The 16,954-nt window shown below is 38.8% G+C and overlaps 1 protein-coding gene across 1 annotated transcript in view; it reads left to right on the top strand.

Annotated features, from left to right (window-relative positions):
* jarid2b (jumonji and AT-rich interaction domain containing 2b) overlaps positions 1-16,954 on the top strand; it is a 131,868-nt gene that overhangs the window by 67,459 nt on the left and 47,455 nt on the right. The window contains exon 3 of the mRNA XM_067425997.1: positions 6,218-6,335. Coding sequence (XP_067282098.1) covers positions 6,218-6,335 — 118 coding nt within the window. The remainder of the gene's footprint in view (positions 1-6,217; positions 6,336-16,954) is intronic.

The following is a 16,954-nucleotide window of genomic DNA, read 5'->3' as shown; positions in this document are numbered from 1 at the left end:
GAAAACAGCCTTGACGAATCGATCCACGAGTGCTGTTCTAAGTGTGCTGGTCGATAGGAATTAAGTTTGTGAAATGTAATTACATGGACATTTTTATTTTTATTTATTTATTTTCTCTGTTGCGTTCAGTGTTTTCTTCCGGAAACAACGGACCATATGAGATTCCAAGTCACTGTTCATCACTTAGCACAGCGTTCGTGGCTCGATGAGTCGAGACTGTTTTCCAAGATGGTGCCTGTCCGTGAATGCGTAATGCACTATGTTTATAAGGTATCTTCTTATTAAACTGTTTGTACTCTTACAAAGTTCTCAATGCTTCGGTTTGCATGTAGTTTTGCATTATGCTGCTGTGTTAGTGTGAGGCTATTTTTAGCCTTGTTAGTGGTATTAACTAGCGATTTAATTTCACTACTCTGTGCCCCATAGACTAGTGTTATAAGCTAGTCTGTTTTTAAAGATAAAACTCTTTACATTCCATTTCCATGAAAACGCATCCCAGAGAACGATCTACTCTGTAACCATCTGTTAATTACCCCTAGGTTCATTTCTCACCGGAGTTGTCCTTTAACTAGCCTACCGGTCAAAAGTTTGAGAACGGTAAGATTTTGTAAATGTTTTTGTAAGAATTATCTTCTTGCTACCAAGGCTACATTTATTTGATCCAAAATACAGTAACAATAGTATTGTGGTGTAATATTTTTACAAATGTAAAAAATCTTTTTTTCTATTTGAATACATTTCAAAAACATTTTATTCCTGTGATCAAAGCTGAATTTATCCTCATTACTCCAGTCCCAAGAGTCACTTAATCCTTCAGAAGTCATTCTAATATGAGAATTTGATGATCAACAAACATTTATGATTATTATCAGTGTTGAAAACAGTTTTCTCAGGATAATTAAATAAATAGATAGTTCAAATGAACAGCATTTATCTGAAATATGAAGCTTTTGCAACATTATAAATGTCTATACTGTGACTTGAACAATTTAATGCATCCTTGCTGAATAAATTATGTATTACTTTAAGTTCTTTCTCAAAAGAATAACAACAAAAATTATATTCATCAAATAATCCTAAAAAATAATGTTTTACACAACTGCTTTCAACATTGATAATAATCATAAATGCTTCTTGCGCAGCAAATCATCATATGAGAATGATTAGTGAAGGATCATGTGACACTGATGATAAATTCAGCTTTGATCACAGGAATTATATATATTCACATAGAGAAGTTATTTTACATTTGAATAATATTTCACAATATTACAGTTTTTTTTTTTTTTAAATAACATAAATGCAGCATTGGTGAGCTAAATCATACCGTTCTGAAACTTTTGTTTGAGCAGTGCGTATATAATTAAATTGCTGGATCGCTATAGGTTGGCCTGTATATTTGGTACCATAGGGGGACCAAGCTAACATTCTTTCATAGTGCCCAAAATGTCTATCTACACCCCTGGCACTAAGAACAACATTTCAAACATCCTGCCTTCCCTCCGCATGTAAACATGCAGAGAGACTCAAGCTGAAGGGGTTTCTGTTGTGACTACGGCAGGAGGTTAGATATACAGTCTCTGAATAATCTCTTAAACTGATAATATGCTTGTTTCACAACAGCCCTTAATCTTGTTTTCTTGTTGTCGTATACGTTACCGTTGCGTTGCTACCTCAGGGTAGCAGTAATCCCTTTGAACGTAGGGTGTTTAATGAAGGGTGATACACAAAGTCTTTGTTCACAGATGAGAACGCGTAGCATGTTTTGACATAAAAGGATCAGCATCAGATTTAGCTTCCATCCGTACATTAGCAATAATGGATTATCTATCTCTCTATCTGCCTGTCAACAAGCACCAGATGCACTTTTTTGGGTGTGTGTGTTGAATCACTGCTGTTTTTCAGTGTCAGACTTAATTGTATCTTTGGACAAAGTGTTAATGCATCTCAAAGTAATAATCCCATAGTTTTGTTTCTGAATATTTTTTTGCTTTGTATTTCCATTAGTTTGTTTTTGGTTTTAGTTTTCATAATCTCAGATCATATAAAAGTAAGCTTGTTATAGTCAACGCACAGATCCGTGAGTGTTGGAGAGTCTGAAGAAACTAAACTCCATGTGATGGCGGCTCCTAAAATGGACAAAAGGGGACTGTCTGGGTACATGTTTTAGCTTTTTGTGTTCCAAACAGTGTGGCACTGGCATCTTTATGAGGCAATATTAAGAGGACAACATTTTGGCCAAAACATCTGCGTCTGCTACCACAGGCCTTACATCCTCTTATTAAAGAGGATGTATTTTACACTTTTGTAACACTTATTTTTTGCACCATGTTTGCCCACTTGCAATATTAGTCAAGCAGTTGTAATTTAGTTTTACATGATGCTTTTCCTACCTCTCTACAACCATTAAAATGAAACTCTGCAAGTATTTTATTTTTTCTGTGTCTTTAACTCTTTCCCCGCCAAACACAGAATTTTCCGTTATTTGTGAGAAAACGCTTCCAGGCCAAAAACAGAATTTTCCAGGTTTCTGCGTTTTCACTGCCGGGCGCTAGGGGCGCTATTGCACATGTTCCGGATGAGTACTGAATCTTTTGATCAAAACACGCGAGAAAGACACAGTAAAACAAACAATCGCATGTAATCATATGCATCTGTAAAATAACGTGATCATCATCATTAAAAAGCCTATGAATCAAAACTATCTATGAATGAAATTTGGACCCAGGAACAGCTACTCAAGTTACACCGTAGCTACACCATATTCAAGTGTTGTTAAAAAAAAGGAATGCAAGAAGCTAGAATAACGTTTTGTTGTTGTTGTTGTTTAAAAGAAGAGGGTCAGCTCTTTATTGTAATATATTGAATGCTCAGATATTCAATAAACAAAATATTCTATGGGCTATTACGTTTTTGTGAAAATTGTCACACAAAAAAAAAAAAAAACATGATTTTTTATTTATTTTCTCCACGCCGAGAGAAAAAAAAAAGAGTTAAGAATAAGTAACAATACAACTGCCATAATTGTTTGCAAAAATTCAGGCAGGTAAATAGTGGCAACTAGTCAACACGGATCAATTTTTTCCATTTAAACATTGTTTCTAGAATAACATATAATATTTTGTAAAATCCTTTTATTTTATTTTAAATGGAGCAGTTTATTGAACCTTTTAGAAAAAAATTATTTGAGTCATATTTCATACATCAGGTTTTTATGATTAATAAATTATTTTTTTTGTGACAATATGGAGCTCATACTTTGAGGAAAACACCTACATTTTATTCAGAGTAAAATGTTGATATTTGGTGTGGTTTCTTATTTAAATGTCAAGTTTAGTCAGTAGAGATTTCACAGCAAAAAGGCACAGTGGCCATTTTGAGAGTTAAACTAAAAGGCCTTGACTTGATAAAAAAAAAAAAAAGTATGAACTATTAATCAGACAACAGAAAATATGTGCAACAGGTTTTTCATCAAAGTTCTGATTACATTGCTAATTGATTACATTATAACAATTGATTTAGGCCTTAGAAATTTGTGTATGAATTATGATACAGTAGGCTTTATAGGGTTATAGAAGTGTAAACATATAATGAATAATGGTATTTAAATGACCAATCTGTCTTTTTGAATCCTCAGATCAGTTTAAAACTGGGCCAAGGTCAACGGCCACTGAAATGGCTCCTAACCAGCAATTATGCGACAGGTTTTCAGCCTAGGGACAAACAATTTGTGTGTCCATTAGTAGTGTCGTAATTCAGTCTAGATGTGTTGTGTGTTGTAATAACATTGAGCATAAGATCTGAGATGGGATGCTTCTATACCACATTTCTACATTATTTCGTAGTGTAAATTATCTAATGGGTTGCACATTATGACACCACACTGTTTCACGCAACATCCCGCTCTCTGTGAAAACCAGGAGGTGAACATAGTGACACGACGTCACAGGCTTAGTTAAACACGCATAAATATGATTAGAGGCCCTGAAGGACAGACGGCTGATAAACCATCACACGCTCTCCCGGCCTGTAGAGAGAGAGAGAGAGAGAGAGAGCGAAAGAGCGAAAGAGGACGTTTGGCTCCGCAAGACTCCGACTGTCTTTCACACAGCCACTCAAGTGAGACCAACATATGTAAAACACGGCGCGGGAAGCGAGCAGCCCGCGTTAAGCTGTTTACATCTGATCCCTCTCCACCCACGTTGGCTTGGCTTGGCCGGCTCTCTAGGGTTTTGGTTTCCCGTGTCGTGATGAAGGCAGAAGCTCGCGAGCCTGTTTGCTCTTGCACTTGAGGAGTCATTTCGAATATAGGTCACTTTTTTTCTCTTTTTGGAGTTAAACCCAATTTTCTCAAAGACAATGTTTGGTCTTATGAGAATAGACCTCTTAAGACTTCTCTTGGATGCTTTGAAGTTTAGCCATGTTGGTCCATATATGAGAGAGAAGCATTTTTAAAGCTTTTCCTGTATGTGTTGGATTGCAGCTTTATTGTAGTTTCTTTCTTCTCCAGCTGTTTTTCTGGCTGGTTGAAGATTTGAGGTCCAGCTCTGGGAATGTTTTGTGATTCTGGATATTCGCTTAACGAATGTTACTAAACACGGAAACTAAATCAGCTGAGCCGCATAAATGTTCGTAATCCTTGTTGCTCTAGCATTAATGGCCAGAGCTCTTTTGATGTTTTATTACCGGTGTTGAATACTGACCAGAATAAATATGTCAAATATTTATTCCTTTTCGCTTCTTTTTGCTCATTTAATTGTTGTATAGTTTCCAGTTGTATCCCATTAGTGTTGAGACAGAGAGAGGAGGAGACCTAGTTTCCAGTTATAAGTTATTGCATTAAATAAATACAATCGTAATAAACAGCACTACTCTACTTAACTGCAACTAATGCCGTGTTCCAGGCAACCCATAACCCGTGTTTTTCCAACCTTCTACACGTGAAAGTGCACTGGAACGGCAGTCAAACCCGTGACTTCCCACCTGTGAACTCGTACTAGATCGATTTACTCCCAGTTACGAGTTCTGACGTCACATAGTCCGCGAAACAACAATGGCAGCCCCTGCGAATGCATTGTTTATGAAAGTCGTACACCAAATACATTTCCAAATACACAAATAACGTAAAATAAAAGGTATAAAAGCTTCTCTTGCCTTATGCGCCATTTTTTTCTCCTCCGTTTTCCTCAAATAAGCAAGGCATAAGCACCTTTGGTGATAGAAATGATTTTAAACGAGCATAAGCCCCGTACGGTCCGCCATGCTTTGTTCACATCTAGCTAACACAATTCATTGCACTCAGGCAGTTTATTGTGACTGTCTGGAATGCTACAAAGTCGTGAGTCGTGGTTTGAAGTCGTAACTTGCAGGCTCAAAAACCTGCCTGGAACGCAACATAATTATAACTTAAGCCCCATTTCCACCAAAAATTACCCAGAACAATTTGTCCCAGGAACCGGTTTTTCCTCAGAACTGTTGCTGTCTGCGTTTCAGTTGCGGTCTAAAGTACCATGAAGATTAGTCTGGTGACGCAGGACTGCGCACAACTTTCCAGAGTCCACTGTATTTCGTCCTCCGCAAATAAACGTAATAAAGCCTGAATCTCGTTGTTAGTTCATCTGTCATATTTTTTTTAACTTGATTTGAATAGTAAACGACTATTACTGCACGCACCACAACAGACTTTTTAGGTTGTAATGAAATGCTGCGTGAGCTCAACCAATCAGCATGGTGAGCGCCCAAGTCCCACCCCCAAAAGTTTCTGAACTTTGAAAAAGTACTATCTCGCAAGCAGAGCCATTTTAGGGGGAAATATTTACCCGGAACTTCGTTTAGACCCTGGTTCCTGCGGTCAAAACACACAGAGTACCACCCCAAAGTTCCTAGTTCCTGGGGAAAGTTCCTGCGGTGGAAATGTGGCTAAGTACTACTTGCTGATATCCTGCTTACTCCACCAACTTTCTCCATAATTGTTTGTGTAATGATACACCGTCCCATTTTTCCCATCTTTAATCTGTTAACGGAAGTATGGTTAATAGCACAATTTCCTAGTCTTAAGTTGACTTTTGGTACACTACAACATTTACTTTCTTCTACAGTTGGAAAAGTAAACCATTTTTTTATAATCCATTTCAGTTCTGCATTGCATGTTTAAAGTAAAACCACACTGTGGTGACAATATTCCATCTCAAGTAAAAATGTGTTTCTTTCTGGACAGCTTCCTTGTCAAACGGGCAGATGAATGGATCTAAGGGAGGACATAAAGAGGACGGGTCTCTCTTGAGGAGCACAGATGGAGGCAGCGAATACTCTGAGGATGGCCCGGCCAAAAAGAGGTGAGTGACCCCCTCTCGCTCTCTCAGAGGTCAATGTCAAAGAGTTAGTTGGATCCCAGGCGGGTAACTCCAGCTGAAGCGGCACTTTAAAAGACAGCTGTAGAAGAGTATTAAAAGAGATGCCATTAATAGGACCTAAGTATGGCATTCTCAGACTGAGATATTTCACTTACTGACGATGTCAGACTTCCTGTTTTTAATTTGCCCATTTGTTTCTATTTCGGGCTTTATTTAGCAGAAAATGACAGTGAGGAAAAAAATAAAGCTCCTTCATTAAAAAGAGTCTGAGGACCTTATAACAAGTGGTAATTCTTTGAAATAAATTGCTGTCGTGGTCGTTTTTAATTAGTCACTTTAACACGTGCTTAAACATTTTTAATTTATTAATTAAAAAGCAGGAGAGTTAATGTGTCCAAGTGCAGTAATTAACTATTCGGCGTGTAATTTTTCAGGATGTTGTAATCTGTGATTTGGAAAAATAGAGAGGGAGGATGCAAGCAGCTTGGTGAAGAAACATAATAGACAAGCTTTTTTTCTTTTTCTTTCTTTTTTTTTTTTTTTTGTTGAGCTGTGTCTTTGAGGCAGACGCCTGCTTGAAAATGGTGAGGAAGACAAAGTGATGGGTCTTTTTCAGTACCAAAATCATAAACCGCTAATTTCCTCAACCACACTTAGCTTGCAATGCACTTTCAGTGCTGTTGATTTATATTTTTCATCAAATGACCTGGCTGTGTTTGGATTCCGGCAAAGCAACTTGTTTTGTGATTTGTGTGATATTTATTGGTGGAGTGAAGGACTCAAAGGAAGAGTTCACACAAAATTAAACTTCTGACATTATTAAATCATCGTTTCAAACCTGTATGACTTTATTTCTTCTGTCCAGCACAAAAAGAGAAATTGAGAATAATGTAGGTTACTAGTCATTATTTTCCATGAGCTTCCAATGAGTTAGGAAGTTTCAAAAAGGACCATTTTATTGCTTAGTAGGAGAAACAGGACAAAACTGAAGTCGTTATTCTATGAAAGTCTTGATATCTGCAGTAGTTCTCTTTTTGCACATTCATGAAAGAAATGATTGTATCCAATTATGCAGTCTAATGCAACCCTCTGCAATGCAAGTAAATATCTCGTATATGCAAACTAAATCTATAATTAGCCACTGGCTAGTAGATTCTTAGATTTTACTTAACATTGTGTGTTAGAATTATAAGTTTAGTATAGATAGATTTCCCCTCGCTAAACACTAAAAACTAAGCGCTTGATTTTCGCTTTCTGAGAATTTGTACTATTTCACTTCAGCTCAATGGATGCGTCGCATTCCTGTATTTGACATGCCGCAAATTCTAATGTGAAGGCGCAAAACTCACCGTCGCTTTGCTGAGACTGCTGTTTCTCTCATGTGTGAAGAAAGAGAGAGAGAGAGAGAGAGAGTCTTGAATCCCATGCAGAAATGACACGCTACATGTAAACGATATTTTTTGTTAACAAATAGGCAAATTTCTCCTGTAGTGGGTGGAACTAATGTGCATTTGGCAATCTCATTGTCTGGTGCTCATCTAGTACCGTCCCATTTTTGATTTCAGCCAATCAGTTCGAGGAACGCTGAGAATGTGATTTGATAATTATGAAACCAGCAGCTCATCAATCCTTAGTGCATTTTTAGTTGTTATTAGTATTATTATTATTATCATCTTTTAATATCAATTTTTTACAGAACCGTTAAATGAAATTGCATTCATTCGCTGCTAAAAAAGTATTGAAAAAAACGTTTAAAAATGTTTTACCTGTGAAGCAGCTGCCTAAGTGTTAACCTCATTCTAATTCCTATCTTTTATGTTGTACTTGGCATTATAACTCGGGATTTGAACTCATCACCCATCTTCTTTCAAGCAGGATTTGACTTTGATCTGAGTGTATGGCCACATTCAATGCTCAATCACACATTCACATAGATGGGTGGCATTAGCATTATGGAAGACCTATTCATCAAACCCACTGTTTAATGGCACAACTTTCATGGTGTGCCATAAACCCCCTTACAAGCAGTTGCGTAGGCCCACTGAAGAGGCTTTTCTTCCTCTCGAGAGTCTGAATTAATCCCACCACCGGCTTCGAGAGAACAAAACAGCTCTAAGCGCAGGCGCCGCTTCAAAGACGACTCTGCCCAGCGCCCACCAAACGCCACACAACGCAGCACTTCCACACCGCAGCGGCCAGACCCCAGCAGATGTCCGTTTCAACCCCCTCCTGAAAGAAACATTCACAGAGACCTTCTGTTGGGGGTTCTTTCCATCAAGCCACAAGCACCTATGGGAGAGCGCAAGAGAGAAATAGCGTGTGCGGGTGAAGATCAGTGTGCAGCACCTGCTGCTGCTCTACCTGTCACTTAATACCCTGTTATAATAGTTAATCAGAGCGCTGTCCTGTAGACATCATCATTAAACAGCTCTCATGGAGAGACAGATCGAGTGGGAGGCGGAAAAGAGGCAGAAACGGTTTGAGATGGGCAGTACAGAGATTTAAGTAAGCACAAAGAAGTACGGACCAGCAGATGCGGTGTAATTGGAAGCATCGTAGGCCGTGAATAATTCTGCTTGCAGCCTGGTCTTAAAGGGATAGGTCACCCAAAAATAACAATCTGTCATTATTTACTCACCCTCATGTTATTCCAATCCTGCATTATTCCTAGAACATAGGGTATTTTTATTTTAATTTATAATGAATGTAAACGTTTGTAGATCTACACCATAAAAGTATCGTAAAAGTGGTCCATATATGGTTTAGGGTTAGGGTAAGTATTCAGACCTTTTGCTCAGTATTTAGTAGAAGCACTCTTTTGATCAGGCGTCTTTTTGGGAAAGATGCAACAAGTTTTTCACACCTGGGTTTGGGGATCCTCTGCTATTCCTCCTTGCCAGATCCTCTCCCGCTCTGTCAGGTTGGATGGTAAACATTGGTGGACAGCCATTTTCAGGTCTCTCCAGAGATGCTCAATTGGGTTTAAGTGAGGGTTCTGGCTGGGCCATTCAAGAACAGTCACAGAGTTGTTGTGAAGCCACTCCTTCGTTATTTTAGCTGTGTGCTTGGGGTAATTGTCTTGTCTGAAGGTCAACCTTCGGCCCAGTCTAAGGTCTTGAGCACTCTGGAGAAGGTTTTTCGTCCAGGATATCCCTGTACTTGGCCGCATTCATCTTTCCCTTGATTGCGACCAGTCGTCCTCTCCCTGCAGCTGAAAAACACCCCCACAACATGATGCTGCCACCACCATGCTTCACTGTTGTGACAGGTGAGGACCAGTACCTGGTTTTCTCCACACATACCCCTCAGAATTAAGGCCAAAAAGTTCTATCTTGGTCTCATCAGACCAGAGAATCTTATTTAGTAGAAATAAGAGAATCTTAGAAAACTCCATGCTTGTATGTGTCTTGCACTGAGGAGAGGCTTCCGTCGGGCCACTCTGCCATAAAGCCCCGACTGGTGGAGGGCTGCAGTGATGGTTGACTTTCTACTACTTTCTCCCATCTCCCGACTTCATCTATGGAGCTCAGCCACAGTGATCTTTCGGTTCTTCTTTACCCCCCTCACCAAGGCTCTTCTCCCCCGATAGCTCAGTTTGGCCGGATGGTCAGCTCTAGGAAGGGTTCTGGTCATCCAAAACATCTTCCATTTAAGGATTATGGAGGCCACTGCGCTCTTAGGAACCTTAAGTGCAGTAGAAATTTGTGTAACCGTGACCAGATATGTGCCTTGCTACAATTCTGTCTCTGAGTTCTTCAGTTAGTTCCTTTGACCTCATGATTCTCATTTGCTTTGACATGCACTGTGAGGTGTAAGGTCTTCTATAGACAGGTGTGTGGCTTTCCTAATCAAGTCCAATCAGTATAATCAAACACAGATAGACTCAAATGAAGTTGTAGAAGTATCTCAAGGATGATCAGAAGAAATGGACAGCACCTGAGTTAAATATATGAGTGTCACAGCAAAGGGTCTGAATACTTAGGACCATGTAAGATGTTTTTCTATTTTAATACATCTGCAAAAATGTCTGCAATTCTGTGTTTTTCTGTCAATATGGTGTGCTGTGTGTACATTAATAAGAAAAAAATGAACTTAAATGATTTTAGTAAATGGCTGCAATATAATAGAGTGACAAATTTAAGGGGGTCTGAATACTTTCTGTACCCACTGTAAGTGTGCAAGTAAGCATGCGCACGCACGCACGCACGCATGCATGCATCCATCCATCCATCCATCCATACATCTATCCATCCATACATACACCCACCATCCATACTTGCACCTATCCATATGTACACACATCCATACATGCATCTGCATGGAAAAGAGAAACCAGCACATTTTTCAAATACCTTTTTTTGTCTTCCACCAAGTCTGCATACAGATTTGAAACATAAGGTTGAGTAAATTATGTCAGGATGTTAATTTTTGGATGAGCTTTTCCTTTAATGAATCACTCCTTGTACAACATTTGCTGCTCTACTTGATTTTTGAATGTGTTGGAAGTTTGTGTACTTGTGTGTGTGTGTGCGTATGCTGGGCAACTTATTAGGCATCTGCTGCCCACATAAGACGACAACAAGGAGTCTGATTGAGGCAGTGCCAACGTCTGTCACACCTGGCCTACAATAAACCCAAAAAGAAAGTGAGAGAGAGAAAAAGAGAACGAAAGGGAGGAGAGACAGACAGAGGCACAGGTGCAGGGGCTGGCCAGGTTGCAGGGGGAGGGATGTGGAAAGCCGTTTGGGAGAAGACTGCTGTTTGCATTCCCAGGATTGGGAAATAGAGAGGCCTCCAAGTTGTGCCAAGTGTCAAAGCAGCAACTTCCCATCCTCCGTTTAAAATCACAGTCGCCTAGATGCGCTGAATGCACACAAAACCCCAGTTAGAGGAGACAAGGGGGCACCAAATGTGGCAGGCGTTGAAGAGGCCTGTCGTTCTTAGTGTGTATTTGTTTACTTGTTTGAAAACCCTTCTTAAAAAGAGGATCATTTGAATTGTTTGTGTAGTGGCTGCTCAGTTGCTGCCAAATTACTCTTTTGTGTTGGGCCAATGCCGCCTTTACAAACATTTCTTTGCTGTGTTGAGAATAAAAAAATAGTGCATTTCTTAAGGTCCTTTCACACTATTCGTGTCAGTGTTCACCGGTGCGACTCTACAGGCAGCACATTGCTCCTAGGTCAAGTGTTATAACAACACTCAAAGTGTAAATGTTTTGAAAAGTCAAGTTTTATTTGTATATGTATAAGTTTGGGGTCAGTAAGATGAAATTTTTTTTGTGGAAAAATTAATACTCGTATTTAGCAAGGATTTATTCACATTGATCAAATGTGACAATAAAGACCTTTATAATGTTACAAAAAATAGTTTTTGAAATCTTGTCTGTTCAAGTATTTTGATGAAATAAATGCAACTTTGTTGATACTAAGAGACTTCTTTAATAAACGTTAAAAAGGTCCAACTATACCAAACTTTTGAACGGTAGTGTATATTGAATAAAATATTATAATATAGTATAACATCACCAGTTGAGAGCATCGCATTGTATTCTGAGCAGTTTTTTTGGTTGTATGCGGTCTTCTGGTGATTTTACTTTGTATTGTAAATGTATTATTTTACTTTTTTATTCATGCACATATGGGCCAATCATGTCTTCGGTACATATGGCTCTATAATAGCCACATTGATTTTCCTCTAAATCTGCTGGTTGTGCAACATACTACAATCCACTCTAATGTTACAACAGATCAATTTCTGTGACAAGCAGGCGATTAAACATGATTGGAGCGTTATGCATGATTTCGGAGCCGTACAGTGGGATGAATTGAGAGGTATAGCGTGAGAAGAAGACTCTCAGGTAGGCCGTTTGGCTCCAAACTCCAGTTGATTCACAGGGCAGGAATGTCCTGTGTTTGAGGACTCAGGCTGAGGTATTTGCACAGCAGACAATCGTGGCTGCCGATTGGCTGGGGCTGGATGAGTGGGAGCAGTGGGCCATAATCTCGGCTGCTGTGCCCAAGTGTGTTAGGACATGTCATTTTAATGTAACTGATAATGCTCAATGGTTTGAATTCACCTCGGCACTTATGTTTTTCTATATATGCTTTTGCGGGCGCTCTGATTCCTGTCTTTTGATTTGCTCTAAAACATTTTGCCATGTTGAGAGCTGTGTTGAATGGCAGCCATGCTCCATTAGCTGTGCTTTGGGTTTGTTTTGGCAATACCTTTGAGTTATGAACACTGCTCTTAAAGGGGTAGTTCACCCAGAAATTCAAATCGAGTCATGTCCTCATTCATCAATCTCATTCTGTTCCAAGCCGGTATGACACTTCTCTTCTTCCCTTAGAACACAAAATAAGATATTTAAAAATATATTGTTTTATTATAAGCAGAATGTCTTTGCTTTTCTTCTCCACGCAATGATGGTGAATGGGGACTGGGACTTGTGTGCTATATTTAAAGTCGCATGATAGCTTTGCGTGACTGAAATTTAGTCTTTATTCACCGAAATTCTTGCTTCAATTCCCCAGTCCCCATTCACTTTCATTATATTGAACGCAGATTGGGTATTTCTCCATGTGTCTTTCACAGAAGATATCATGCGGGTTGCAAAAGACACAAGGGACTATTATTTTAACCCGTTTTAGATTGATGTGTTTGTATCTGTTTGTGGGTGTTACGAAAGAAGTTGTACGGATAAAGCCAATACATTTCATGTGTGTTCTTTTAATATTTCCAACTCATTCCTACTTAGCCATTTTCTCCACCAGTGCGTTATTGTTGAAGAGTTCGGGGTGGGTGAGATGTTTGTTTGTTTGTTTTTGTTTATTTGTTTGTTTTTTAAAGACTGCTGAATCACAAAGAATACCCTAGCAACCTCCTATAACACTCTTGCAACTACCTAGCAACCTTACAGAACACCCTAGCATTCGTTTTGCAGAAACACATTTATGCGGCCGGCCATGTGTAAATGGAACCGTTTTAACAAATCAGATAACGCTGTGATCAGAAGAAACACATGAAGTGACCAGGTGTAAACAGGCCCATAGTTTTACTTTTCTCGGACCATATGATGCATACTGACAACAAACACAACAAGTTGTTTTTTGTTTTTTTTGGAGCAAGGGCTTTTTGCAACCAAAAGGTCCAGTCTAATTGTCTGGTTTTATGCAGTTTCCAGGATTCATGTTGTACTGGTTTTTGTCAGTCCACCATGAAAGTCATGTTCACAACGTCCCAAGCTGTTATGATGAGCTTAGAACTAGTCTACATATTTTGCCCAGGTTATAGCAAGGGTCATAGCATTGAATCTGTTAAAGAGAGACTGCGTTTGGTTTGAGGCACTTGGTAGCAGAAACAGGACATCAGCTAACATAACTGGATGTTATACTTTGCTTTCAGAGCTGTTCATTAAATTGTTGGTACATTACATCTGAACTAACGGAAATTATGAATATACACATTTTCTGTTCTTTTAGTATGACCTGCCCTGTTATTCACAAAGAACAAAAAGATTTAGATTTATTGAAATGAATGCACTATTATTTAAATGAGCTACCAATTGCTTCACGTCAATGTACACGTCATCCTAAATAAACCCATCTCAGGCGTGATGATTCCGATCCTTCTAATATTCCTATTTAATAATTGTTTACTCAACGTGTCATTCTCAATAAACCCATCTCTTGCATGATACCTCGAACTTTCGAATATTCCAAACTAAAATGATTTCTGACCTTTAAAATGACCAGAATAATAATCATACACTGTTTGTTAATAGGCCAGAGGAGAACTGGCACCCCGACTGAGCCTGGTTTCTCCCAAGGTTTATTTTTCTCCATTATGCCCCGAAGGAGTTTTGGTTCCTTGCCACTGTCACCTTTGGCTTGGCTTGCTCAGTTGGGGACACTAACATTTCGATCTAAGTTTTAAATTAACCTGCTTTTGATATTAAACAAAGCTAAGCTTTTGTTTTATTTTGTAAGTTTTAATGTGAAATTCAGACAATAAATTGCTCATGGAGCGCTCAATACTTCCAGCGCTGTGTCAATGCATTTGAATGGCTTAAGCGGATACACAACAGTTTCACTCTACAAATGCAAACAGTACAGCATAGTGTTAGTGTGCATTGATTATTAAGTCAACCCTACAGAATCGTTTTATTTTTTAACTTTTATTATGGAGAGTGATAGAGATGCAACATTGTAACATTATTGTTATTCTTGTACGCTATTTAGCCCTGAGGTATTCCTTACTAATTGGTCTCACACATACTCATTGATGGTCAAATGTGACCATACACCGTAACTATTTTTCAATTAAATAAATGTTCTATATTTTAGTTCAATAATATTGATTGAATATTTTGAGATCTTTTGGTAATAAATACTATTTGCGCAATAATTATTGCCAATTAATGACCACCAATATTTTTCTTCTAATATTAGTATTATTTATATTACAATTAGTGTAGTAATTAAGGTTAACATAGAGAATTCCAATTCAAAGAGGCAAATAAGTCATTTTGTGGCTAAAAATAATAATGTTTATTTGTAATACCATTACCCAGTAGGTGCCTTATGGCTGCGACCTGCGAGCACACATAATTTGACCTAAGACAAACCAATTTTTCCTTATGTACAGTAGTATATAATGCATATAAATTGATACTGAAAAAAGATCGAAAGCATCAACACCAACCCCCAATTTAATTGTTATTGTATATTCAGCCGTAAGTCGTTCCTAACCTGTATTACTTTGTCAATCACAAAATAATATTTTTAAAGTATTGTTGTAAGAATGACCTTTGGTTTCCATTGTATGGGCAAAAATACATTTCAAGTCACACCGGTTAAGAACGACATGAGAGTGAGTAAATGAAACGCTGTGGTTGCTTTGTCAGATGTTCTCTTTCTGTTTAAGATGGCAGTTCAGGCTCAGAAAAAGCTGGATTTCTGATTTTGTGCATGAAAAGCCCTTCGTCTTATTGTCTTGAAACGTTCTAGCCGCACAGTATTATTAATGCCCAGCATTGACTGACAGCGTTCGGGTGCATCAGTGTGACATCATGCATGAGCAGCAGACGGATGTGTTAAAACAGAGGGGAGGGCGGCGTGGGCCCTCAGCATCTGGCTCGGTGCCAGTCGGGACCACCTGTCTGAGCGCAGCACGTCTGCTCTATTGTTAAACCACACCGGCAGGGTTAAGTTGCAGTCCTATATAAAGAGTGACAGACATCTTAAGTGGGGACACGGGATTTAAGCAGGGATTTTATAGGAGTACTGGTATCTGTCTCTGTCTCTTTCTCTCCCCACTCCGCAGCCTCAGCAGCTTAAGCTTTCTGTTACGTAACAAACAGCCTTCAGTTGCCTTTAATGAAATCACAAGCGATTAAATTAAAGTCCCCCTGTAGTCAATCATTTTATCCCTTAAAACTAATCTTTGATCACCAAAATTACATATTTAAAAAGTTTTTTTCCTGGGAAAATAATTATTCATCCTGTAAAAAGCTTGTGTAACTTCCTTCCTTCATTTAGTATAAACGGATACATGAATATGCAAATGAGCCCTGCCTCCACTCACTCACACAGGGTCATCTACAAGTCAATGTATTAGAATGGTAATGCGTTTTATGCATCATTCTCTACAATGCCGGATGCAACGGTGATTAATATGATTAGCCTTTGGCTTGACTGTTATCAAACAGCTAATAATGTGTCGCTAATGTAACAAACCATATTCACATACGCCATCTCAGAGTCAGACAGCTGCCTTCTGAAAATCAGTATCCTTAGAAATAGTCTAAACAACTTAGAAAGTCAGTGGAGAAAGCCATATAGTTCATCATAATACACTTCATAATTCACCCACCATATTGTTAAATGTACGCAATTTTTCATATCAACAGAAACATTTTTATATACCGGTGTTACTCCCCTGCATCAGAGGATAGTAATGACGATATGAAAAAGCCCACCTGCACATTGACGTCGTAATTGGTTTCGAGGTAGTTTGTTACATCAGAAACACCAGCGATTTCAAACCACATTTTTGAGACTGTCTTTGGTTCACTGCAGTTTTAAGTAGAAAACCTTGATTTTTTTTTTTTTACCACAGATTTTTTTTACATCTTTAAGTATGTAGACTGATTTCAGACCGTTTCAAGACTTGTCCTAGCCTGACAAGCCAGACCCACATCAAGATGTTTGGTCTGGAAACTCACCATTGACGGCTCAATCCGAGGGGCGGGATAAACGGTTGTCTTTTAAACCCCCTCTGCTCACGATAGGATAGTGCAACAACCAACCAGAGGAAACAGAGCTTGTTGATAGATTAAACATTCGCCGTATCCGGTCGAACTCCGAACACATCTTCCCTTTTTAAGAATGACTTCAGTGCCGTTCTTTGTTCTTTTCTCAGAAAAAAGCTTAACTCCAAGTCTTCCAGAGTCGCGGTCAAAGCTGATTCGAAAGACCGCCGTTCGCCAGTTTCTGTGTTTACTAGAAGCACGCAAACGCAACTCTACAGTCATTATGGCCCCGTCCACCGACTCTAAACACAATGTGATTGGCCTGGCAAGAGTTTGGCGATTACAGCTCAGA

The sequence above is a fragment of the Pseudorasbora parva genome, chromosome 19, assembly GCF_024679245.1.
Source record: "Pseudorasbora parva isolate DD20220531a chromosome 19, ASM2467924v1, whole genome shotgun sequence".
Lineage (NCBI taxonomy): Eukaryota > Metazoa > Chordata > Actinopteri > Cypriniformes > Gobionidae > Pseudorasbora > Pseudorasbora parva.
This window is presented reverse-complemented; position numbering and strand designations above follow the sequence as displayed.